Below are 26,256 nucleotides of genomic sequence, written 5' to 3'. Positions count from 1 at the left end.
GGCCCCAGATAGAGGAAAGCTCAGCTATGACTGGCCCCAGATAGAGGAAAGCTCAGCTATGACTGGTCCCAGAGAGTGGAAAGCTCAGCTATGACTGGCCCCAGATAGAGGAAAGCTCAGCTATGACTGGCCCTAGATAGTGGAAAGCTCAGCTATGACTGGCCCCAGAGAGTGGAAAGCTTAGCTATGACTGGTGTTGGCTACTCGGCTTCAGGGGTTAGCTCAGAACTATTAATGGGACTTCTTGGATCAGAAGACCATAAATGGAGGTAAACAATCCCATACAGGTGCTGCGTTACATAATAGCACACGGTTAATGTCTGGATAAACAACAGACGCTTCTCTTAGAATATTTAATTTCAGAGGAAACTATAATCCAGATGAATATTCCATCCATTAGTCACAGACAGAGCGGCTTATTCCCAGAGTCACTCTATATAATGCAGTTATCCCATGAGTTGTAACTAATGTAATTATCGAAGCCTTAATCAATATACTACCATTCTCCAGAGAGCAGATATTATTGACTATCTAATATTACCCTGTAGATAATACAACATTCCTGGAACAGGCAGGATCCTCCGCCCAATGGTGGAAACATCGATCATCTTAGTGCGAGGACGAGCGAGGACCCTGAAGTTTATCTACTGAAACATTTGTATTATTTCCCATCCAAGTAGAGAGCTCATTATTCATGTCAGCGGCAGTGACAGCCTCCGGTGTACACCTATCTACGTCCTCTGTGATTCTTACAACATAAGCAGCAATTTGATACATTAAGTGGTTTATTGAAATGTGCACAGCTTGTAATAAAAAATGGAGACAGCCTCCTGTGGGCTAACGCTGGCGGCAATATTTGATGTGGCAAACACAAACTCCGCATATCACCCGTCGGCCTGACTGAATACTTTGTCAAGGAAGGCTAATGTATACAATTGAAACCCGAAGTTTACACACAATTCTCAGTATCTGACTTGAAATCAGAATAAACCTTTCAAATTTTAGGCCAATTAGGATTACCATAATTATAAATATTTGCCAAATGCCAGAATAATGAGAGACAGAGAATGTTTTAAGGTATTTGTATTACTTATTGCAAAGTCAAAAGTTTACATACACTAAGATTACTATTCCTTTATACCATTCTGGACTGCCCATGTGATGATCTCATGTGTTTGGAAGCTTTTTTGGCAACATCTGAGTTAATTAGAGACACACCTGTGGATGTATTTTAATGCACACCTGAAACACACTGCTTCTTTGTGTAGCGTCGTGTTAAAGTCTTAAGAAATCAGCCAAGATATCAGGAAGAGAATTCTGGACTTGCACAAGTCTGGCTCATCCTTGGGTACAATGTTAAGATAACTGAAGGTGCCTTGTTCATCTGTACAAACAACGATACGCAAGAACAAACAAGATGGGAATGTCCAGTCATGATACCGCTCAGGAAGGAGATGAGTTCTGTGTCCCAGAGATGAACGTGCTTTGATGTGACATGTGCATATTAACCCAAGGACAAAAGCAAAAGACCTTGTTAAGATGATGGCAGAAGCAGGTAAGATTGTGTCAATAACCACAGTGAAATGAGTACTGTATTAACGTGGGCTGAAAGGCCACTCTGCCAGGAAGAAGCCATTACTCCGACAGAAATATAAAAAATCCAGATTAATGTTTGCAAATGCACACAGGAGCAAATACCTTAATGTTTGAACACATGTCCTGTGGTCTGATAAAACTAAAATGGAACTTTTTGGGCATAATGGCTATTGTTACGTTTGGAGGAAAAAGGGAGAAGCTTGGAAGCCTAAGAACACCATCCCAACTGTGAAACACGGGGGTGGCCGCATCATGTTGTGGGGTTGTTTGCTGCCGGATGGACTGGTAAACCTTACAAAATAGATGGCATCATGAGAAAAGAAGATTATGTGGCAACACTGAAGCAACATCTCAAGACATCAGACAGGAAGTTAAAGTTTGGGCGAAAATGGGTCTTTCAAATGAACAATGACCGGTAGCATACAGCCAAAATGGTAACAAAGTGGCTTAAAGGGACACTGTCACCTGAATTTGGAGGGAACAATCTTCAGCCATGGAGGCGGGGGTTTTGGGTGTTTAATTCACCCTTTCCTTACCCGCTGGCTGCATGCTGGCTGCAATATTGGATTGAAGTTCATTCTCTGTCCTCCACAGTACACGCCTGCGCAAGGCAAGATTGCCTTGTGCAGGCATGTACTACGGAGGACAGAGAATGAACTTCAATCCAATTTTGCAGCCAGCATGCAGCCAGCGGGTAAGGAAAGGGTAAATCAAAAGCCCAAAAACCCTGCCTCCATGGCTGAAGATTGTTCCCTCCAAATTCAGGTGACAGTGTCCCTTTAAGGATAACAAAGTCAATGCTTTGGAGCTGCCATCACAAAGTCCAGATCTCAATCTTATTGAAAATGTATGGGCAAAGCTGATAAGGCCAATGCGAGGAAGCAACTTACAAGCCTGGATCAGTTACACCAGTTTTGTCAGGAGGAATTATAGGTATTATAGGTATTATATGCCTTGTACTCTCTTTTCAGTTGTCTCTGAGCTAGTGGGTGGAAACTAGTTGCTAAGATGTCTCGCGTACACAGCACACTGACATGAGGAATTCCTGCTCTTCCAACTTTTATGTAGCACATGTTCAGAAGCAGCAGCAGCATGGTGGACTTTAGGCAGCAGTAATGAGCAGTGTAGATATGAAACCAGTTCTTGGGTGAGATAAACACTTAATAGAAAGCAGCAACTTCAGCATGGCGGATTTTATGCAGCAGGACTGAGCAATGTAGATATGAATCCAGGTCTTGGGTGAGATGAACACTTACTAGAAAGCAGCTGCAGCAGAATCGTGGATTTTATACAGCAGGACTGAGCAGCATAAATATGATTACAGGTCATTCTGAGATAAACATGCAGCGCCCCAGAGACATGGTCGTTGCAGTAATGTCGCTTTGCCACTAAGGGGAGTGATGGTACGTCTGATGGCACTAAAGGAGTTCATCTGACCAGGTATCACCAGCACACATTACACTTCACACTCCGGCCACTAGGGGGAGAAAAAAGGTTTTATTTATTAGGCCACTCCTCACACTGGTAAAACTAGGGGTTGGATAGGAAGTTAGACAGAAGCTGACTGGGTTAGATTCAGGCAACATCCCGTGGCAGGGGGTGTTGCAGGGAGAAGATTCAGGGGGGTCCCTGTCAGGCGTGGGAACCTGGCAGGTACCTAGTGACCAGAATAGAACGTTACGGAACCGCGCCTGCACACCCCGCGGCGGTACCCTAAGAAAGAGACACGAAGCGAAGGATATTGTGGACAGTGAGAAACGAGATCAAGCACAAAGGAGAGCCAGTAGGAGTCGTGCCCGGAGAACGGCAACATCCTACTGAGGCACATAGCCGGTGACCGGAACACCGAGGAAGTAACTGACTCTATGCCTTACTTCGAACTCCGCAGGACAGTTAATTATAGGTTGGCTGTCTACCTTACATCACCTAAGCAGACATAGGGGGCAACGCGTGGAGAAGGGCATCTCTAGGGTCCCGGAAGAGCTTCGAGCCTACCCGTCAAATGGGTGCATCCTAGCTATAACATACCTGGGGGATGGAGAACTAGAAAGAACTGGAACGAATTAGAAAGAACGAACGAACGAGAATAGATGTTGTGAGGACTATTCCGAATGCTCAGGAGGGTAGCACTACAACACACAGGCGCTATTGGTAGTAAACAATTTCCACCTGTAAAGGGAACTCTGGATGTGCCATCGGACCGGCCAGTCTCAGACAGCCCTGTTAACTGTGCTCTGGATTGCAGATCCTGAAGTCTTAAGTAAAGAGGTAAAGAGACTGCAACCCTGTGTCCTCGTTATTGTCTGCACCTCACACCATCGCCATCCACCTTACTGGGAAGCCCTGGGGACATACTTCACCTGTGGGAAGGTATACCATCTAGCTGCCATCACATCACCCCAGTGGATCCCAAGCAGCGTCGGTCACCCTGACCGAACATCACAGGTGGCGTCACGAACCCTTGACAAACTACCATCACCCCTTTTATTGGACGCCCCTTAGCAGGGTCACGGACCGGGTCCTGCCACCGTGACAACCCCAGAACTGAGACAGAGAGGACCGGTATTGAGTAACCTGTGGCCCTGTGTCTGGGGGCGCTCCAAACACTTACTAGAAAGTAGCATCCGCAGCAATGTGGATTTTATACAGCAGTAGTGAGCAATGTAGATATGAATTCATCTCTTGGGTGAGATAAAGACTTACTAGAAAGCAGCAGCACAGTCTATGTTTTTTGTACCTCTCTCCTACTTTGCCCCTCCCTCCACTCTCCATAGAACTCAATAGTTTTTTATGTATAATGAAATGTGTGAAGAGTATGCAGCGAGATCCCCTTCTCCAACTAATGGCTGGTAAAGATTTTGTTTTCCCTTTTTCCTCTCAATTTCTGGTCTATGAATCTGTAGAATCCATATCACTGTTAGTAGGTACCGTGAAGAAGGTGGGGACAGAAATTTTTTTTTTTTTTTGGGGGGGGGGGGGTTGTGCATTTAGCTACAGTATGACATATGCAATAAATATATGTAAAATTTGGCAAATGATAATCACTCTAGAGTAACTCTCTGCAGATCCCTTGGGATCACTACAAAGCGGCAAGCAAAAAATCAGAGTGTAAATCTTTGTGCGTTTCGTAATTCTGTGGTGTATAAGACAAATTTCTGCTCGTACTTTATTGATGCCTCAGCAGAGACCAGAAAAAAAGATCTGAAATGTCAAATTTTAGTTTTCAGTGCAGAAAAGTTGAACTCCAACTAGAAGAATAACTATAGACGCGGCTCCTTGCATGGATAATATTAAAGGAATCCAACAGTTATGTTTTATTTCTGCAAAGTGTCACAAAACTTTTCGAGGCCTAAGAAGAAAAGTTTTTCCTGTGTATTTTTTACTGAAACGCCAACTCTTCTTAGAACAAAGGAACAATCGTTCTTAAAGGGAAGATGGGATCTTAGTGTCCCCCCAAGGTTTATTCTAACCTACCAAGTTAGGCTATGAAGAATAACAGAAGAAGAACTATTTCTGACACCTAGAATCCCCTGAGCAAAAGAAAATTTTATCAAAATAATGTGAGCAAAATATATGCAGGAGATATTGTTGCTGATGGACTTCTAGATTAATGAAGATACAAAACTGCAAATATACAAAGTTCTAAGATATCTAGCATCAACATTTATATTATGGTGATTTCAGGCAAGAAAAAAATTAATTCTCTCATCCTCAAAGACATATCTACCTCGATTGCCAAAATCCAAAATTGAGATGTCTTAAGTGTACTTCCATCCAGCTTTCTCCCGGGCATGGTTAGAATGCTACTTACAGATTGAAAAAATACATATTACTTTAAAAAAAAATTGTTTTAATTAAAAAGGCTTAACCATTGTCTTTTGCAGCTTGCATGCATTAAAATACATTGCGAGCTGCTCGGTGCTACTCAATATCACTCAACAGATTCCCGATAGCTCAGTGTTCTCCTGTCTTCTCCTGAACACAAGCTTAATTATAATATCATATGTTCACAATTGAGTTTAGACTTCACAATCAGTAGTTGACAAAAGGGTTGGAGGCCGGACCGACATCGAGCTGGCTGTCAGGATCGAGACTGAAGAGCATCAAGCAGTTTGCAATGTTTTGTAACTAGAGTTAGTGCAAAACAATTCAAGGGACCCAGACCAGCGGCTAGGTCACTAATCTTTGGCTACTGGACAGGAGCCCTAGGAACGATTTCCTCCTTCCCACCTTCATATCTTGTCCTTTGATTAGCCAGGCTGGCACAACATCATATATTCATCATGGTACAACCACGAATTCGCACTCCACTGTCTAATCATAAGAAAAACCGTGGATGCTGGGAAGTAGGAGACAGTTTTCAGGACTTTTGTCCTGTGGCCAGAGATTATTGACTTGGTCTCTGTTCTGGGTCCTATGAATCAATTTGCCCAAACTCTGGTTGTAACATATACAAGCTCTAAAAGCTAAACTGTTGGAAACTTTAAATAAATAGTAATTACAGCTATTAAAAAAGAAAGACGTAAAATGTTCATGATCTTTAAGCTGTTGCTCAATATTATGCTTGAACAAGCCATGCAGTAACTGAAAATCCCCACTCAACTGTACTCTTTAATAAATAATAGCAAAATCAAGCTTACTGGGTAATGTTATAATAGACAGAGTTAGTATTATGAAAGAATAAGAAGCAGGGCGCTCCATGTGTTAAACAGGAGGAATATAACTAAGAAAAAGAGACTCAAGGGAGCTGCCTACCTGGTAAAGTTGTGCAAATTTCATGCCCAACTCTGCATAGAGCTTGTGGAATGGTAGGATGTGGCTGCTGCTCCACTTGCTGAACCTGTCAAAGTCAGCCACGAAACTGTCACGAGTGTGTCAGCTCCATTTTCAGCTGCTTCTTATCTGGTCATTTCCTCTCCCTATAAAAGCTGGCCAGACCTTCTCTGTCTTGGTATTGAAAGCTTTGCTTCCTAGCTCCTTGGAGACGCTGTGCTGAATAGGAGATCGTTGTTGCTACTGGACATTGATGCGTGGTGTTTTTGGGTGTACATAGTAACATAGTAACATAGTTAGTAAGGCCGAAAAAAGACATTTGTCCATCCAGTTCAGCCTATATTCCATCATAATAAATCCCCAGATCTACGTCCTTCTACAGAACCTAATAATTGTATGATACAATATTGTTCTGCTCCAGGAAGACATCCAGGCCTCTCTTGAACCCCTCGACTGAGTTCGCCATCACCACCTCCTCAGGCAAGCAATTCCAGATTCTCACTGCCCTAACAGTAAAGAATCCTCTTCTATGTTGGTGGAAAAACCTTCTCTCCTCCAGACGCAAAGAATGCCCCCTTGTGCCCGTCACCTTCCTTGGTATAAACAGATCCTCAGCAAGATATTTGTATTGTCCCCTTATATACTTATACATGGTTATTAGATCGCCCCTCAGTCGTCTTTTTTCTAGACTAAATAATCCTAATTTCGCTAATCTATCTGGGTATTGTAGTTCTCCCATCCCCTTTATTAATTTTGTTGCCCTCCTTTGTACTCTCTCTAGTTCCATTATATCCTTCCTGAGCACCGGTGCCCAAAACTGGACACAGTACTCCATGTGCGGTCTAACTAGGGATTTGTACAGAGGCAGTATAATGCTCTCATCATGTGTATCCAGACCTCTTTTAATGCACCCCATGATCCTGTTTGCCTTGGCAGCTGCTGCCTGGCACTGGCTGCTCCAGGTAAGTTTATCATTAACTAGGATCCCCAAGTCCTTCTCCCTGTCAGATTTACCCAGTGGTTTCCCATTCAGTGTGTAATGGTGACATTGATTCCTTCTTCCCATGTGTATAACCTTACATTTATCATTGTTAAACCTCATCTGCCACCTTTCAGCCCAAGTTTCCAACTTATCCAGATCCATCTGTAGCAGAATACTATCTTCTCTTGTATTAACTGATTTACATACGTTTTCCTCATTGTCCAATTCCCATTTGGTTAGTACATTCCTATCGTTTCCTACATACCTCTCTACCTTTGGTGAGTGTTTGTTGCTTTCTGTTATCCCTGTTTTGTGTTTGTGTCTTGTTTACCTTATATTTCTGTCCCCTCATGGGGTGAGGGAGGGGAGAGATCAGGGTTTAAAAGGAGCATAGTAATGTCGGAGACTTAGGCCTCTCTACCTTCAAGAGTACCCCCCGGGATAGGGATAGTCATGGTCCTGGTTCCAGAGACAGTTTGAGGCCCCTCTCCCCTTACCGAAGACAATCACAGCGTGACAGAAACTTGAGCAAAAAAAGAAAAGGAGAATGTGGTGTTTGTGGGCGCTGCCGGGTCCAGAGGAAACAGGTTGAGCAAGAGATTACAAAGAGGGAACTTTTATTACCCACGAGTTTTTTGAGTGGTTTCAACTCCTTCATCAGGTTCACAAACACCACGTTTTCCTTTTTTATTACTTCCTCAGATTTAATATTATGTTATTCTACTCAAAGTAGATCCACATAACAAACCGATAGTGATCTCGGAAAGTCTGTTATCTTATCCGAAAATGAGGCCATTTCACAGCCATGTGAAATCGGTAAAAGGAGAAGCGAAAGATTACGTATGATTAACTCTATCCATGCAACTGCTTTGAGAGAGGTGGCCTAGCGTTCATTGGTCCTATGGCCATTCCTATTGGGCACTGAGGGCCTGTAATGGTCTTTTTACTACCAGGCCTACCTAAACTTCATGGAAAAACCCAATACAATAATTTGGAGTTGAGTTTCATATTGCTACAGGACCCTAACAAATGTCTATACGGCACTGGAGAGAAGTAAAAGAGAAGCAAAAGTTCCACGATTCCGATTGCTCAATATACTTTATATAACAGTAAATATCAAAAACACTCAAATCCGTAAAATCATAGATGTGTCATAGTGAAAAACCTTCTAAAAAACATTATTCTTACCTTTTCAGTATCGATGCCTCGGGACATTGACCAGGTGGAAACAATATAATCCATGACTCGCTCACTCAAACCTTTGGGCACTTGGTAAAGTTTAAGAAAGTCTCTCACACTGTTGAGCATCTCGTGGTATCGGTTTGTGTTGGCGTACATTTGCTGGAAGATTGTTGTCACGTTACCAAAAATGGTTGCATATAAAAGTGCTGAAAAAAAAAGAAGAAAAAAATTATGTTTTTATTATTTTTATACATCCATCGGCTTTGGGTTTTATGTTTTTTTGTATATAAACAAGTTACACATTTTATGCAACAAACAGCAAATAATAGTTAAAAAAAAAAGTTAAAAAACTGTCGAAAATGTTAAAACACCAGGCAATCGGTCACACAGTATATCCTTGAAAGGTGAGGGAGGGAATTTATCATGACTGGTATTTCCTCCGTCAGTTGTGAATATAAATTTTGCTGATGGAGGACGTGACAATTTTTTTTAAATTTTTGGATTGATATGTAGCAAAAAGATCAAATCTGTGAGCTGCTATAGATTACTGATACATTTTTCATCCGTTTCTGGCATTATAGGAAATGTGTCGCTCAGCGGTTGGCTATACACACATTTACAAATCAAAAGGGCGCATAAGGGGAAAAAAATTGTGCAATTACACCTTGTGTTAAATTTTGCAACTTTTTGATGCTAAAAAATGGCACAGAGGAAATGACTAATTTTCAACAATATTTTTGGGGGCATGACCCGAACCGAGTATACTTGTTAACTATTCACCACACAGATTAGCAAAGTAGTCTAACCATAATTAAAATATATACCATAAATACAAGTTATAGTTCCCATCACTAAGACCCCCACCAATCCTGAGAACGGGGCACATTCGAATGGAATGTTGGCGCACCATAGCGGTGTTCACGGGAGACGGACAAACACAGTGGAACCCGAGCAATCAACAAGTTATCATCTATCCTGTGGACATTTGTGAAAACATCGTAACCTGTAAAAGCTTCATAACCTGTTGGTTTTTTTTACCCTCCTCTGCGTCCATAGATGGAAAACATGTTCTGTCTTCCCCATCCCTTCACCAACTTCCGCTCTTCGCCTGGTTGAACTCGATAAACATTCATGAGATTCTATGTGCAAACTCTCCGCATAACCAATCTTTTTTTTCCCATATAATGAAAATTCACTTCATTTTTTTTTTACAAGCTAATAAATTGAAGAAATAAAAGACTAAATGAGATATTCCGAAAATTACATTCTACCATAATCAAATAATTTTACTCAAATACAAGTGGAGAAATAAGAGGGAGCATTGAACATTGTCTTAAAGGAAGTTCTGAAAAAGAAGATAAATATCCTGTATGACAGCAATTTGTGCAGGTAGACCAGTTTGGTAACCATTTTTTTAGAGAATTCTGAGTTTGTAGAGGGGGGTCCTCTGTATATAGGACACTTATCCCAGACTACAATGGTAGCCACAAGGAGCGCCACCCGCTCTGGAGGACCAGTATTGTCCTGACTTACACTGACAACTCTTTGGTTTGCATGCGGACTGTGTAATAATTTATTTTTCCTGTAGCGGCGCTGTATGAAAAATGAACACTTACTGTCAGGTTTTCACACAGATTCCAGCTGATTGCCGGAAACTTTTAGATCTATTAATTTTCAAGGAACCCTTTCAACATGTGATACCGTGATACAGTACATTGTATAAAACTATTCACTTGTTTTGACTATTAGACTGTGGGTAGGACCAACTTAAAGGAGTGGTCTAAAACTAAACACTGATTTAATCCTAAATGACTATCTATTTAAAAAAAAAAAATATATATATATATATATATATATATATAATCAAACATGCTGGGATCCTCAAATGAGATGTTATCAGGGGGCAGTGCCGCAACCTCTGTCCCCACCCTGAAATGAGGGGTCATCATCATCAGCTACATCTGTTCCAGGGGTTGGGCTAGTCCCTGCTCTACTGGGCATACGTCGGTTTTTAATTCCAATGAATTCTCAGTAGGATGTTGTCACTGAGCGATATTCTTTTTAATGCTCAGTGACAGTGCGCTCCCTCGCCGGCATGAGAGCGCACTGTCAGAATTGAAGGAGCAAACAGAGGTTACAAACAGAGAGAATCTTCCACACGTGTTTAGAGCACAGTTAATATCACAGCAATTGTATTAACATACAGTATTTTTGAAGACAACCCATGGCATGCATTTTAGCGGTATCTTTGGAATTTAAAGGAGAACTGTCATCAGAGGTTATCACTGCGGTGGTGATAAGCTGATCATATCTTATTCCTGTATCTGCATTTGTTAACTTATAATCTTGTCATTTTTTGGTTGTTCTCTTGTAGTGTACATTTGGGGGTAAGGAACTGCCTCCATATTGGCAAAGTCTCATTTGTCCAAGGTTATATACACACGTGGTCAAAACTGTTGGTACCCCTCGTTTATTGACAGAAAAACTCACAATGGTCACAGAAATAACTGAATCTGACAAAAGTAATAATAAATAATAGATCTTTGAAAATGAACAAATGAAAGTCAGACATTGCTTTTCAACCATGCTTCCAAAATAAAACTCATGAAATAAGCCTGAACAGAAACGATGGTCCCCTTAACTTAATATTTTGTTGCACAACCTTTTGAGGCAATCACTGCAATCTAACGATTCCTGTAACTGTCAATGAGACTTATGCACTTCATCAGGTATTTTGGCCCACTCCTCAAGAGCAAACTGCTCCAGTTGTCTCGTGTTTGACGGTTGCCTTTTCCAGACGGCATGTTTCAGCTCTTTCCAAAGATGCTCATTAGGATTTAGGTCAGGGCTCATAGAAGGCCACTTCAGAATAGTCCAATGTTTTCCTCTTAGCCATTCTTGAGTGTTTTTATCTGTGTGTTTTGGGTCATTATCCTGTTGCAAGACCCATGAACTGAGACTGAGACCAAGCTTTCTGACACTGGGCCTCACATTTCTCTCTAGAATCCCTTGATAGTCTTGATATTTCATTGTACCCTGCACAGATTCTAGACACCCTGTGCCAGATGCAGCAAAGTAGCCCCAGAACATAAAACAGCCTCCTCCATGTTTCACAGTAGGGACAGTGTTCTTTTTTTGATATGCTTCATTTTTCCGTCTGTGAACATAGAGCTGATGTGCCTTGCCAAAAAGTTCAATTTTTGTCTCATCTGTCCATAGGACATTTTCCTAGAAGCTTTATGGCTTGTCAACAAAACTGAACAGCAGACTGAATACGATAATTTACACTATCAGTGCAAACAAAATATCTTGTGCCCCGGAGCTGCTCCATGTCTGTGGTCCATTACAATCCCGGTCCATCTCCCAGCTCCATATTTATTTCTGTGCCCTTTAGGATCCACGTTACAATACGACCTGTCACACAGCGTCCTGCCGCTCTGCTCTGAACACGGCGCTCCTGATGAATAATGCCATCTGCTCTCTGATGAATCTGGATCACACCTTTTCACATAACCCAATTTTAACTTGATGGATATGTATGTAATAATCTGTGTTCCGCAATCTATTTGATGTCGTGGTTATTCTGTGCATATTATAAATCCAGACTTGTATATTATCCATCAACGTGTGTAAGGCAATGATAATAAAATACTGCAACTCACACCGCACTGATTTCACGGAAGCTTTTTCTTCTCCTCTAATTAAACCTACAGACAACTGATCAAAGGGAAGAAAACAATATTTGTCTTAGAGATTAGATTCAGAGTTTCTAGTCACGGGGATCAGGTCAGAGAATTATCTTAGTTCTGCGGAGACCACAACTACTGTAGGGACAATAAGCATGTAGACGAACTGCAAGATGCTGGGCACGAATGATGGGCTTCACCAATCCAACAAAACTATGGACTATAGCAGTGGGCCTGAACCTTTCTGACCTTGAAAGCCATAGTCAGCTTTGAGAGAGAGTCGCAAGCCACATTTAGATCTAAGAGAGGGTCGTGAGCCACATTTAGATCTAAGAGAGGGTCAAGAGCCACATTTAGATCTAAGAGAGGGTCGCAAGCTCCATTCAGCTTTGAGTGAAGGTCGCGAGCCACATTTAGATCTAAGAGAGGGTCGTGAGCCACATTTAGATCTAAGAGAGGGTCGTGAGCCACATTTAGATCTAAGAGAGAGTCGTGAGCCACATTTAGATCTAAGAGAGGGTCAAGAGCCACATTTAGATCTAAGAGAGGGTCGCAAGCTCCATTCAGCTTTGAGTGAGGGTCGTGAGCCACATTTAGATCTAAGAGAGGGTCGTGAGCCACATTTAGATCTAAGAGAGAGTCAAGAGCCACATTTAGATCTACGAAAGAGTCACAAGCCACATTTAGATCTAAGAGTCGCGAGCCACATTTAGATCTAAGAGAGGGTCAAGAGCCACATTTAGATCAAAGAGAGAGTCGCGAGCCACATTTAGATCTAAGAGAGGGTCGTGAGCCACATTTAGATCTAAGAGAGAGTCACGAGCCACATTTAGATCTAAGAGAGGGTTGCGAGCCACATTTAGATCTAAGAGAGGGTCGCGAGCCCCATTCAGCTTTGAGTGAGGGTCGCGAGCCACATTTAGATCTAAGAGAGGGTCGTGAGCCACATTCAGCTTTGAGAGAGGGTCACGAGCCACATTTAGATCTAAGAAAGGGTCATGAGCCACATTCAGCTTTGAGAGAAGGTCACGAGCCACATTCAGCTTTGAGAGAAGGTCACGAGACACATTTAGATCTAGGAGAGGGTCATGAGCCACATTCAGCTTTGAGAGAGGGTTGTGAGCCACATTTAGATCTAAGAGAGGGTCGTGAGCCACATTCAGCTTTGAGAGAGGGTTGCGAGCCACATTTAGATCTAAAAGAGGGTCGTGAGCCACATTCAGCTTTGAGAGAGGCTTGCGAGCCACATTTAGATCTAATAGAGGGTTGTGAGCCACATTCAGCTTTGAGAGAGGGTTGTGAGCCACATTTAGATCTAAGAGAGGGTCGTGAGCCACATTCAGCTTTGAGAGATGGTCGCGAGCCACATTTAGATCTAAGACAGGATCGCGAGCCACATTCAGCTTTGAGAGAGGGTCACGAGCCACATTTAGATCTAAGAGAGGGTCATGAGCCACATTCAGCTTTGAGAGAGGGTTGCAAGCCACATTTAGATCTAAGAGAGGGTCGTGAGCCACATTCAGCTTTGAGAGAGGCTTGCGAGCCACATTTAGATCTCGCTACACTCATCAGGAGGGCGTTAAACTAGAAGAAGAGGGGACGGGAAGAAAAACATTAGACTCGAACAAAGACGACCCAGGAAAACATACTCAGAAGGGAGGTAAGAACATTTCTAAAACAATCCACAGTGAGGAGATTGGAACAAAACAAAATCCTCTAAACTGCATGCTCGCAAACGCCAGAAGCCTGACAAACAAGATGGAAGAACTAGAAGCAGAAATATCTACAGGTAACTTTGACATAGTGGGAATAACCGAGACATGGTTAGATGAAAGCTATGACTGGGCAGTTAACTTACAGGGTTACAGTCTCTTTAGAAAGGATCGTAAAAATCGGAGAGGAGGAGGGGTTTGTCTCTATGTAAAGTCTTGTCTAAAGTCCACTTTAAGGGAGGATATTAGCGAAGGGAATGAGGATGTCGAGTCCATATGGGTTGAAATTCATGGAGGGAAAAATGGTAACAAAATTCTCATTGGGGTCTGTTACAAACCCCCAAATATAACAGAAAGCATGGAAAGTCTACTTCTAAAGCAGATAGATGAAGCTGCAACCCATAATGAGGTCCTGGTTATGGGGGACTTTAACTACCCGGATATTAACTGGGAAACAGAAACCTGTGAAACCCATAAAGGCAACAGGTTTCTGCTAATAACCAAGAAAAATTATCTTTCACAATTGGTGCAGAATCCAACCAGAGGAGCAGCACTTTTAGACCTAATACTATCTAATAGACCTGACAGAATAACAAATCTGCAGGTGGTTGGGCATTTAGGAAATAGCGACCACAATATTGTGCAGTTTCACCTGTCTTTCACTAGGGGGACTTGTCAGGGAGTCACAAAAACATTGAACTTTAGGAAGGCAAAGTTTGAACAGCTTAGAGATGCCCTTAATCTGGTAGACTGGGACAATATCCTCAGAAATGAGAATACAGATAATAAATGGGAAATGTTTAAGAACATCCTAAATAGGCAGTGTAAGCGGTTTATACCTTGTGGGAATAAAAGGACTAGAAATAGGAAAAACCCAATGTGGCTAAACAAAGAAGTAAGACAGGCAATTAACAGTAAAAAGAAAGCATTTGCACTACTAAAGCAGGATGGCACCATTGAAGCTCTAAAAAACTATAGGGAGAAAAATACTTTATCTAAAAAACTAATTAAAGCTGCCAAAAAGGAAACAGAGAAGCACATTGCTAAGGAGAGTAAAACTAATCCCAAACTGTTCTTCAACTATATCAATAGTAAAAGAATAAAAACTGAAAATGTAGGCCCCTTAAAAAATAGTGAGGAAAGAATGGTTGTAGATGACGAGGAAAAAGCTAACATATTAAACACCTTCTTCTCCACGGTATTCACGGTGGAAAATGAAATGCTAGGTGAAATCCCAAGAAACAATGAAAACCCTATATTAAGGGTCACCAATCTAACCCAAGAAGAGGTGCGAAACCGGCTAAATAAGATTAAAATAGATAAATCTCCGGGTCCGGATGGCATACACCCACGAGTACTAAGAGAACTAAGTAATGTAATAGATAAACCATTATTTCTTATTTTTAGTGACTCTATAGCGACAGGGTCTGTTCCGCAGGACTGGCGCATAGCAAATGTGGTGCCAATATTCAAAAAGGGCTCTAAAAGTGAACCTGGAAATTATAGGCCAGTAAGTCTAACCTCTATTGTTGGTAAAATATTTGAAGGGTTTCTGAGGGATGTTATTCTGGATTATCTCAATGAGAATAACTGTTTAACTCCATATCAGCATGGGTTTATGAGAAATCGCTCCTGTCAAACCAATCTAATCAGTTTTTATGAAGAGGTAAGCTATAGACTGGACCACGGTGAGTCATTGGATGTGGTATATCTCGATTTTTCCAAAGCGTTTGATACCGTGCCGCACAAGAGGTTGGTACACAAAATGAGAATGCTTGGTCTGGGGGAAAATGTGTGTAAATGGGTTAGTAACTGGCTTAGTGATAGAAAGCAGAGGGTGGTTATAAATGGTATAGTCTCTAACTGGGTCGCTGTGACCAGTGGGGTACCGCAGGGGTCAGTATTGGGACCTGTTCTCTTCAACATATTCATTAATGATCTGGTAGAAGGTTTACACAGTAAAATATCGATATTTGCAGATGATACAAAACTATGTAAAGCAGTTAATACAAGAGAAGATAGTATTCTGCTACAGATGGATCTGGATAAGTTGGAAACTTGGGCTGAAAGGTGGCAGATGAGGTTTAACAATGATAAATGTAAGGTTATACACATGGGAAGAGGGAATCAATATCACCATTACACACTGAACGGGAAACCACTGGGTAAATCTGACAGGGAGAAGGACTTGGGGATCCTAGTTAATGATAAACTTACCTGGAGCAGCCAGTGCCAGGCAGCAGCTGCCAAGGCAAACAGGATCATGGGGTGCATTAAAAGAGGTCTGGATACACATGATGAGAGCATTATACTGCCTCTGTACAAATCCCTAGTTAGACCGCACATGGAGTACTGTGTCCAGTTTTGGGCACCGGTGCTCAGGAAGGATATAATGGAACTAGAGAGAGTACAAAGGAGGGCAACAAAATTAATAAAGGGGATGGGAGAACTACAATACCCAGATAGATTAGCGAAATTAGGATTATTTAGTCTAGAAAAAAGACGACTGAGGGGCGATCTAATAACCATGTATAAGTATATAAGGGGACAATACAAATATCTCGCTGAGGATCTGTTTATACCAAGGAAGGTGACGGGCACAAGGGGGCATTCTTTGCGTCTGGAGGAGAGAAGGTTTTTCCACCAACATAGAAGAGGATTCTTTACTGTTAGGGCAGTGAGAATCTGGAATTGCTTGCCTGAGGAGGTGGTGATGGCGAACTCAGTCGAGGGGTTCAAGAGAGGCCTGGATGTCTTCCTGGAGCAGAACAATATTGTATCATACAATTATTAGGTTCTGTAGAAGGACGTAGATCTGGGTATTTATTATGATGGAATATAGGCTGAACTGGATGGACAAATGTCTTTTTTCGGCCTTACTAACTATGTTACTATGTTACTATGATCTAATAGAGGGTTGCGAGCCACATTCAGCTTTGAGAGAGGGTCGTGAGCCACATTTAGATCTAAGAGAGGGTCGAGAGCCACATTCAGCTTTGAGAGATGGTCGCGAGCCACATTTAGATCTAAGACAGGATCGCGAGCCACATTCAGCTTTGAGAGAGGGTCACGAGCCACATTTAGATCTAAGAGAGGGTCGCGAGTCACATTCAGCTTTGAGAGAGGGTCACGAGCCACATTTAGATCTAAGAGAGGGTCGCGAGTCACATTCAGCTTTGAGAGAGGGTCACGAGCCACATTTAGGTCTAAGTGACAGTCGTGAGTCCCATCCAGATCCCGCCCCCCTTCACAGTAGCGACACACAGAGACCCCATTGCTGGTATAATGATGACAGCCAAAGTTTTTCCACAGAAACCACACCGAGGCAGTATACCAAGATCCAGAGGTTCCCATAATACCTCCATTCAGTATTCCCGCATCAATCACTCCCACAACAACGTTGCATCAAGGTTCAAGCACCTCCTCTGACAGCGTCATCTGGTCTCCAGCTTACCAGCTTATCTCCAAACCCCCAAGGCCAGAAAAAGTACATTTAGATCTGCTCTTTTGTGCAGGGCTACTCACAAGATTCACCATCTGGAGACCTACTCTTCTTTGTTGTTTGCTAGACCTTGTGCTAATGCACAGCCACAGGTTGGGGAGACCGGCCTGGACTAGAGTAACAAAGCAATGGTTGTCAGGGACAAGAACATTGAGACAACGAACACTAAATTAACGGGCACAAACCACTTAACACCAGGGACAATGGCACTAAACCTCTAAAGAACCATGTGAGATGCCATCTATGAGTGCCTTACCCTCAGCACATCAAGGACACCAAATATATCGGTGTTATTTGCTGATTTGTGATGTTTATTTTTTTTTTTTTACAAAGCACACTAAAAAAACAACATTATTTTAAGTGTTTTTCATGATTTTTTAGACATTTTTTTAAAAAGAAAAAAAATCTTTTTATTCTCATTCTATAATACAGAAACGTAGAAATACACTGTTATATACAATATATCTCTATGTCTCAGCATAATTTGCCTGTGGAGTTAGCGTCTGCAATGCAGATCAAGTGTACAAAATTCTTTCAGCGACATCACCAGAGCTTATGGTTCAATAGTTTTAGCTGCTGCCTGCAAACATGACCCTGTTGGTTAAAATCTTGTGGAGATCACATGATAAGAAGGCAATAGAATAATTTAATTTATGCAGAGAGATGTGACCCCGCCCTCCAAGGAGGAGGAGCTATGAAGCGATGAAGACATTGGAGAGAGGTGAGTATTTTATGCCCAGGACTGAGCCCGCATATCGGGACAGTCCTGCTGAATCCAGGACGGTTGGGAGCTACTGTATGCGAGTATGAACTCCTTCCCAATGAAGCCAATCTTTATCTCTGATTTTTTTTTCTTCCTGAAGCCATAAACAGATGAACAGAAAAGTCCGATATATAGCTCAGTGGGGGAAAAAAATCTGTATTTTATTTTTAATTCCCCACACTTACTATGCTTAGGAGTCCAGTGGGCGGACCTATGATGTCCTGAATATATAGGCCCACCCACTGGACTCTTAAGCAAAGTAATGGCAGTGTAAAGCATGGATTTAGTATTAAAACTGTAACTAAAATAAAACATATAATTCATGGGATGATACTGCGGCACACACTGTAAAGTAATCCATAAAGACAAAATTCTGTTTTCTGAAATACGATACTTTCCCAATTTCTTAGCCGGAGGGCCAGCAAGTTCTCAGCAATATGTTAAGAACCTGAAGCTATAATTACTGAAATTTCTTAGAATATTTGCCAGAATTATCAGCTCCATAGGCGGATGACCCACAAAAATATGTCTCAGCCGAGGGGATTCTCCTATAAAACCGCCACATGCGTGTAATGTGTAAACCGTTATCATAAGATCTGTATCCGGCCATTGTCTCTGGATAGACCGTGGTGAATGAATACAGGTAATCTCTGTCTTTGTGTGGGATGCAGCAGCTGTGAGAAGCACGGAGGCTGGAGAATAGTCAGCAGCTGCTTCTGTAGCTGGAGGCAGGAGATGATAAGACTGGCTTATCCAGGGATTTACTGATGCGCAGGGTGAAACGATGCGAAATGGCGTTCACAAGCTGAAGTTCGGGGTTTACGCAATGCAGAACAAAACAAAACTTTTTTTTTTTATAGCTGCGTTGTCATTTAAAGGGAAGCTCTCACCAGGTTTTTGACATCTAATCTGAGAGCAGCATAATATAGAGACAGAGACCCTGATGCCAGCGATGTATCACTTACTTATCTGCTTGCTGTAGTTTTTATACAATCACTGTTTTATTATCAGAAAATTATCACTACAGGAATAAACCTGCTGCCATGTAGTCTAACCCCGCCCCCACAACTGATTGGCAGCTTTCTGTCTATGCACAGTGTACACAGAAAGCAGCCAATCATTGGTGTGGGTGGAGTTATACAAAGATCGGGATTCAGAGAACTGGTAGATCTGCAGCAGAGAAAACTGTTTTAAAAGGGAACCTGTCACCTGAATTTGGCTGGAACTTTTTTCGGTCCGATGGGCGGTGTTTTCGGGTGTTTTATTCACCCCTTCCTTTCCCGCTGGCCGCACGCTGCCCGCAATATTGCCTTGAAGTTGATTTGCTTTCCTCCGTAGATCACGCCTGCGCAAGGCAATCTTGCCTTGTGCACGCACAGTATGCTTTGCCCAACTGCGGGCAAAGCCGAAAAGCATTAGTGTGCATGCGCCGGCGCACTATGTTCCGGGACACAGTGAAATACTTCCGGGACATAGTGCGCCGGCGCATGCGCACTAAGGCTTTTCGGCTTTGCAATTGGAAGTTAATTGGGCTGCTCTTCGTTTTCTCATTCTTTTAGGGAAACTTATGACAGTATAGTTGGCGGTTATCACTTTTGTAACCACTGGTATCTGCACGATAATCATTGGGTGAATACTCAGACACTGGGAGTGTGACGGAGAGGGAGAATTCTGGATATTCTGAATTCCACTCCAAGGATCTGTCCATTATTACTTTCCTTTACTAAGTAGAAATACACCCTATGACAGAGGAAAATTTAAAGGGGCGAGAAAATGAAGGGTTAATAGTTCTCTAATTTGTCTGTTTTAGGAAGTCATTGTCTGATAAAACTTTTTCTTACAATTCTGCAATTGTGGCTTCCTCAGTTATTCCTCCTGGAAATGTATGTTCCTAAACAGTTGAAATATTGGTAATTTGGAGCTCAAAAGCTGTTCAACTATTTTAGCCTTTTTTTTTACATGATCCTCAAAAATAACTAGCTCTAAAGTTTATGTAGACATTTAAAGGGGTATTCCATTGTCACCAGTGGATCGTCGCCGCTCCGTGACAGGAGGCGTTGATTGAATCAGCCGATCACGCATGCGCTCCATTCATTGTCTATGGGAAATTTGAGAAATGGCGCATGCGCAACCCAGCGCTCATTCACTCCTCATAACTTTGGTCTTGCAGCTGGCAGAGAACAGGGGACATTTCCCCTTTCTGACAGTCCATAGGGGTCCCAGGGATGAGACCACAGACACAACTGACGATCATTTTGTAGGCTGGAGTTCCCCTTTAAGTCGGTGCCCGTCGCCATGTCTGTGATACATTCGTCATCTCGTCCAGAGACAGAACTTCCTCTTCATTTCGTCTTATTCTTCAGCTGCTCTTTTGATAAGAAAACCCCGATTCACAAGAAGACAGATGAAGAAAAGGAAAGCGAGAGGCTTTTTATAGAGACCGAAGTGTTAATCTGATTAATTTTGGGACGAGTTTATGCAGATGAATGCCAACGTGGAATAGGATAAAACCATGAACATATGGGCATCCAGCCCTGACCATCTGCTGATGCCTCTGATCCCAGATCGGATTGTAGCACACAATAAAAGGAAATATTTAGCAAAGAATATAGGAAACATTATTAAGAGAGTTGGATAACACTAAAATAAAATTATCCCAATACAGTGCCACACTTGTGCAGTGGCAGTCACTGGTACTGCAGCTACAACTGAAAGGGGCTGAACTGCAATACCCGACATACCCAAAAGACAGGTGTCCTTTTTTTTTATAGTTTTGTGCAACCTTTTTTTTCAAAAAAAGTTAAGTTCCACTTTAACTCAGATTTTCCAGCAGAAAAAAAAGATTCTGCTAGGTACAATTTTCCCCGATTTTTGTATTTTTATATTTTATTTTTAAGTATTATTTTTAGTTTTAAACTATGCAAAACTATGAGAAGAAACCTGGGTAAAGCTATTGCTTTTACCTTCAATAATGTATAATAGAATAATCCTCATATTTAAATTAGTATTTTATAAGTACAGCTTAAAATTGAGAGAGCTCATGAGTCCAAGCGTACTAGGTCTCCTTCCACCAAAGCCTGACTGACAGCTGCAGCTTCTACTGAGTATCGAGAGATCTCAGCAGGGAGGAGGGACACTGAGGAGCTGCCAATAAGGATAGGTAGGTAGAAATTGGCTTTAAACTTTCATAGATGATTATACAGCCCATCTGATATGGATTTTCATTACACCAGCCTCATCAGGTCTAAGAGATCTATTTAATAATATGCTGTTTGTTTTGAGAAATCTGGTGACAGCTCAGGTTTAATATATTTCACAAAATTGTGTTCTTTTTTTATACATACATTCAAATTCCCCTATAAATATAAGAGAGACAGCTCAGAAAATGGTGGTATCATACTGTTTTATTATTAATTTTTATAGATGACCAGTGTGCGGTAAGCTCAGAAGCTCCCTCTAGTGGTGACAGAACGTTACGGGAATTTTATTCTCTAGTCCTATGTCTACACTCGTAACCTGGAGCTCATAACCTCCCTCTAGTGGTGACAGACTGTCACCAGAATTTTATTCTCTACTCCTATGTCTACACTGGTAAAACAAAGCTTCAAAGAAGTTATTGATGGGTTTTTTTTCTGTGATAAGACATTATGAATAAAAACCAAGGGCACTGCTATTGGGGATACAGAGTTAAGAGTCATGACAGGGTTACGGTTTTCTCATGAATTCCTATGGATAACCAGTATGTGGTAAGCTCCTAAGCTCCCTCTAGTGGTGACATAAGGTAACCAGAATTTCATTCTCTACTCCTATGTCTACACTGGTAACCTGGAGCTCGTAAGCTCCCTCTAGTGGTGACATACCATAACCAGAATTTTATTCTCTGCTCCTATGTCTACACTGGTAACCTGGAGCTCATAACCTCCCTCTAGTGGTCACATACTGTAACCAGAATTTTATTCTCTGCTCCTTTGTCTACACTGGTAACCTGGAGCTCGTAAGCTCCCTCTAGTGGTGACATACCATAACCAGAATTTTATTCTCTGCTCCTATGTCTACACTGGTAACCTGGAGCTCATAAGCTCCCTCTAGTGGTCACATACCGTAACCAGAATTTTATTCTCTGCTCCTTTGTCTACACTGGTAACCTGGAGCTCGTAAGCTCCCTCTAGTGGTGACATACCATAACCAGAATTTTATTCTCTGCTCCTATGTCTACACTGGTAACCTGGAGCTCATAAGCTCCCTTTAGTGGTGACATACCGTAACCAGAATTTCATTCTCTACTCCTATGTCTACACTGGTAACCTGGAGCTCATAAGCTCCCTCTAGTGGTGACATACCGTAACCAGAATTTTATTCTCTGCTCCTATGTCTACACTGGTAACCTGGAGCTCATAAGCTCCCTCTAGTGGTGACATACCGTAACCAGAATTTTATTCTCTACTCCTATGTCTACACTGGTAACCTGGAGCTCATAAGCTCCCTCTAGTGGTGACATACCGTAACCAGAATTTTATTCTCTACTCCTATGTCTACACTGGTAACCTGGATCTCATAAGCTACCTCTAGTGGTCACATACCGTAACCAGAATTTTATTCTATACTCCTATGTCTACACTGGTAACCTGGAGCTCATAAGCTCCCTCTAGTGGTCACATACCGTAACCAGAATTTTATTCTCTACTCCTATGTCTACACTGGTAACCTGGAGCTCATAAGCTCCCTCTAGTGGTGACATACCGTAACCAGAATTTTATTCTCTACTCCTATGTCTACACTGGTAACCTGGAGCTCATAAGCTCCCTCTAGTGGTGACATACCGTAACCAGAATTTTATTCTCTACTCCTATGTCTACACTGGTAAGCTGGAGCTCATAAGCTCCCTCTACTGGTGACATACCGTAACCAGAATTTTATTCTCTACTCCTATGTCTACACTGGTAACCTGGAGCTCATAAGCTCCCTCTAGTGGTCACATACCGTAACCAGAATTTAATTCTATACTCCTATGTCTACACTGGTAACCTGGAGCTCATAAGCTCCCTCTAGTGGTGACATACCATAACCAGAATTTAATTCTATACTCCTATGTTTACACTGGTAACCTGGAGCTCATAAGCTCCCTCTAGTGGTGACATACTGTAACCAGAATTTAATTCTATACTCCTATGTCTACACTGGTAACCTGGAGCTCATAAGCTCCCTCTAGTGGTCACATACCGTAACCAGAATTTTATTCTCTGCTCCTTTGTCTACACTGGTAACCTGGAGCTCGTAAGCTCCCTCTAGTGGTGACATACTGTAACCAGAATTTTATTCTCTACTCCTATGTCTACACTGGTAACCTGGAGCTCGTAAGCTCCCTCTAGTGGTGACATACCGTAACCAGAATTTTATTCTCTACTCCTATGTCTACACTGGTAACCTGGAGCTCATAAGCTCCCTCTAGTGGTGACATACCGTAACCAGAATTTTATTCTCTGCTCCTTTGTCTACACTGGTAACCTGGAGCTCGTAAGCTCCCTCTAGTGGTGACATACTGTAACCAGAATTTTATTCTCTACTCCTATGTCTACACTGGTAACCTGGAGCTCATAAGCTCCCTCTAGTGGTGACATACCGTAACCAGAATTTAATTCTATACTCCTATGTCTACACTGGTAACCTGGAGCTCATAAGCTCCCTCTAGTGGTGACATACCGTAACCAGAATTTAATTCTATACTCCTATGTTTACACTGGTAACTGAGAGCTCTGAGTGAAAAAAAAAACTTGTCTGAATGCTCAGTTGTATCATCCCTCTAGATGGCAGCCATGAACCAAACACTAGAGCTAAATGATGACAGCTCCAGGTGTGTTACAACCAAATTCTCTTCTAAAAAAAAAAGCTACCCTCCATAATATGTTAGATGTTGGGACACAGCACAATTTTGTTATTCTAATGGTTTTCATAAGGAATAATAAAAGGTTCTTATAAAAGAAATGAGAGGCACATGGTGGCAGAGCATTGACCCCATGGGTGCTGGATTAAAGATCCAGAGCAACATCCACTGATACTTTCCACAAAAACAAAAATACTGGTTCAGTTGCCTTGAAGCCCGGTAATAAAGATGGCGTCCCCTGGCATCCAAAGCTGATCTTGTGGTCATTGTAGGGCCTGAACCCCAGAAGAACAATGAATGGTCAGTGGGCCGCACGTACAGTGTACTCTACTAATATCCGAGCGCTGTAATATATAGTCACGCTGCTCTATGTGGAGATTGGGTGCGTCATATCTAAGCTGTGGGACACATAGATTTGGCCTCTGTGAACAAACACCTCTTTGTACCTGCCCAACGCGTAACACCAAGACTTTATCAATTTCCCCTTAGTTGCCCCATAGCGATATCAGTAGATACAGGCAAAGCAAAAATCATGGTGACACGTTGGCCACCCAGGACACAGAGAGTCTGGCGTTTGTATCCACCACCACTAAAGACAAGTCACGATGGTCCTTTCCATCAATGATATTGTAGGGGATGGGACCAATCCTAAGAGCCACATGACAGCTGCAGGGGCTTGTGGTACATAGTGGGGGTATACTAATTATACTGAAACTTAAATGTTATTCCCATCTTCAAAGATGGGGATAATTGGAAAATACTTGTAAAAACTTTTCCAAACTACTATTCATGAAACTCTTCTCGTTGTCTAGGATGGCGAGTAGATGAACATGTGCAGTACTTACAAGCTCTTTACGATTGAGCTTGTAAGCACTGCACAGAAACTGGTCAAAATAGCTGGAGAGCGTTGTCAGCTGCCAATCCTGTCCAGTTTCCAATTAAATGGGTGCCAAGACAAAGCTGCAACAATGGAGAGTGCACAGTTTGGGGCCGGCAGCGCCTGTCCCCCGGCAATCTGGAAATCTCAGGCCAAGGAGCGGTGCCGTCCTGAAGAGCAATAATGGACCCAACCTTGTAAAGTATCTGCTTTCAATACTTATAATGCCACCATAGGCACAAAGGAAAGATGTGACACGACGACCTCTGAACTTGAGACCCCCACTTATGTCTAGAAGGGGTCTCCTTGGCTATAATTGTGATGGCCTACCCATTATTATCTGATCATTAGGGAACCACCTCCAACCAGCTAAATGAAGGAGATGTGGTGCTTCAGCAAGAGCAGAGACCCCATCATTGCTTTCCAGGGATATGGCCAATATGGCCCCCATGGAGGTGCCAGGAGTCCGGGTCCTCCCGTCCTGATAGATTTTGGACCCAGAACACAGGGCTCAGCTTTCACTTGTGTTCATTAGCGCTGACATTTGGCACATATAATATTACTTGCTGTTGATCTGGCGATATTTGTCCTCCAGCCAGAAAGAACCGGAGTCTTTTCTGAGCGGGAACACATTAATGAGCTCAGATTAACGTTTACTGAGGCTTCGTGACGCTTCCTCCAGGATTTAAACAATTATTTCTTCTTCGCCATCTGCGTGAGCGACGGACAGTAATTATTTTTTTTTTAATCAAACGACTTTAATATAAAATTTTACACCTCATGTCAATGGTGTGTGTAAATCTGGAGGCCTGGATGATGCTTTACAATAGGAGGAGTTAAACATTGATGGACTATTTTTTGCATGTACAGCTCCCTGGAATTAAGGGCGCAAATTAAATAAATAATATTTACTTATTTTACTTATATAGCGCCATTAATTCCTCAGCACTTTACAGACATTATCATCGCTGTCCCCATTGGGGCTCACAATCTAGATTCCCTAGCAGTATTTCTTTGGAGTGAGGGAGGAAACCGGAAGAAACCCACGCAAACACGGGGACAACATACAAACTCCTTGCAGATGTTGTCCTTGGTGGGACCCCTAGTTCACCTAATATTTAACTTTGCACCCCTTCCCATATATTATACTGTCATACATTACAAAAATGGGCCCAATAGGTGCCATAGTATGATGCACAAATAATCCTTCCAAACAGTCTAAATAAGAATACTATGCAGCGTCAGCACCTCCATATGCAGGAAAAATAATACAGGATCCATAAAGGGAACCTGTCACCTTGA

General features: G+C 42.1%; 1 protein-coding gene across 2 annotated transcripts in view; it reads right to left on the bottom strand.

The window, feature by feature from the left end:
* KCNH1 (potassium voltage-gated channel subfamily H member 1) overlaps positions 1–26,256 on the bottom strand; it is a 331,289-nt gene that overhangs the window by 141,839 nt on the left and 163,194 nt on the right. For both annotated transcript variants that reach the window (XM_069768558.1, XM_069768556.1), the window contains one exon: positions 8,540–8,739. In XM_069768558.1, the coding sequence (XP_069624659.1) occupies positions 8,540–8,739 (200 nt within the window). The remainder of the gene's footprint in view (positions 1–8,539; positions 8,740–26,256) is intronic.

Source organism: Ranitomeya imitator, chromosome 5 (assembly GCF_032444005.1).
Source record: "Ranitomeya imitator isolate aRanImi1 chromosome 5, aRanImi1.pri, whole genome shotgun sequence".
NCBI classification, from domain to species: domain Eukaryota; kingdom Metazoa; phylum Chordata; class Amphibia; order Anura; family Dendrobatidae; genus Ranitomeya; species Ranitomeya imitator.
Note: the sequence above shows the minus strand (reverse complement) of the source record. Positions and strands in the feature narration are given on the sequence as shown.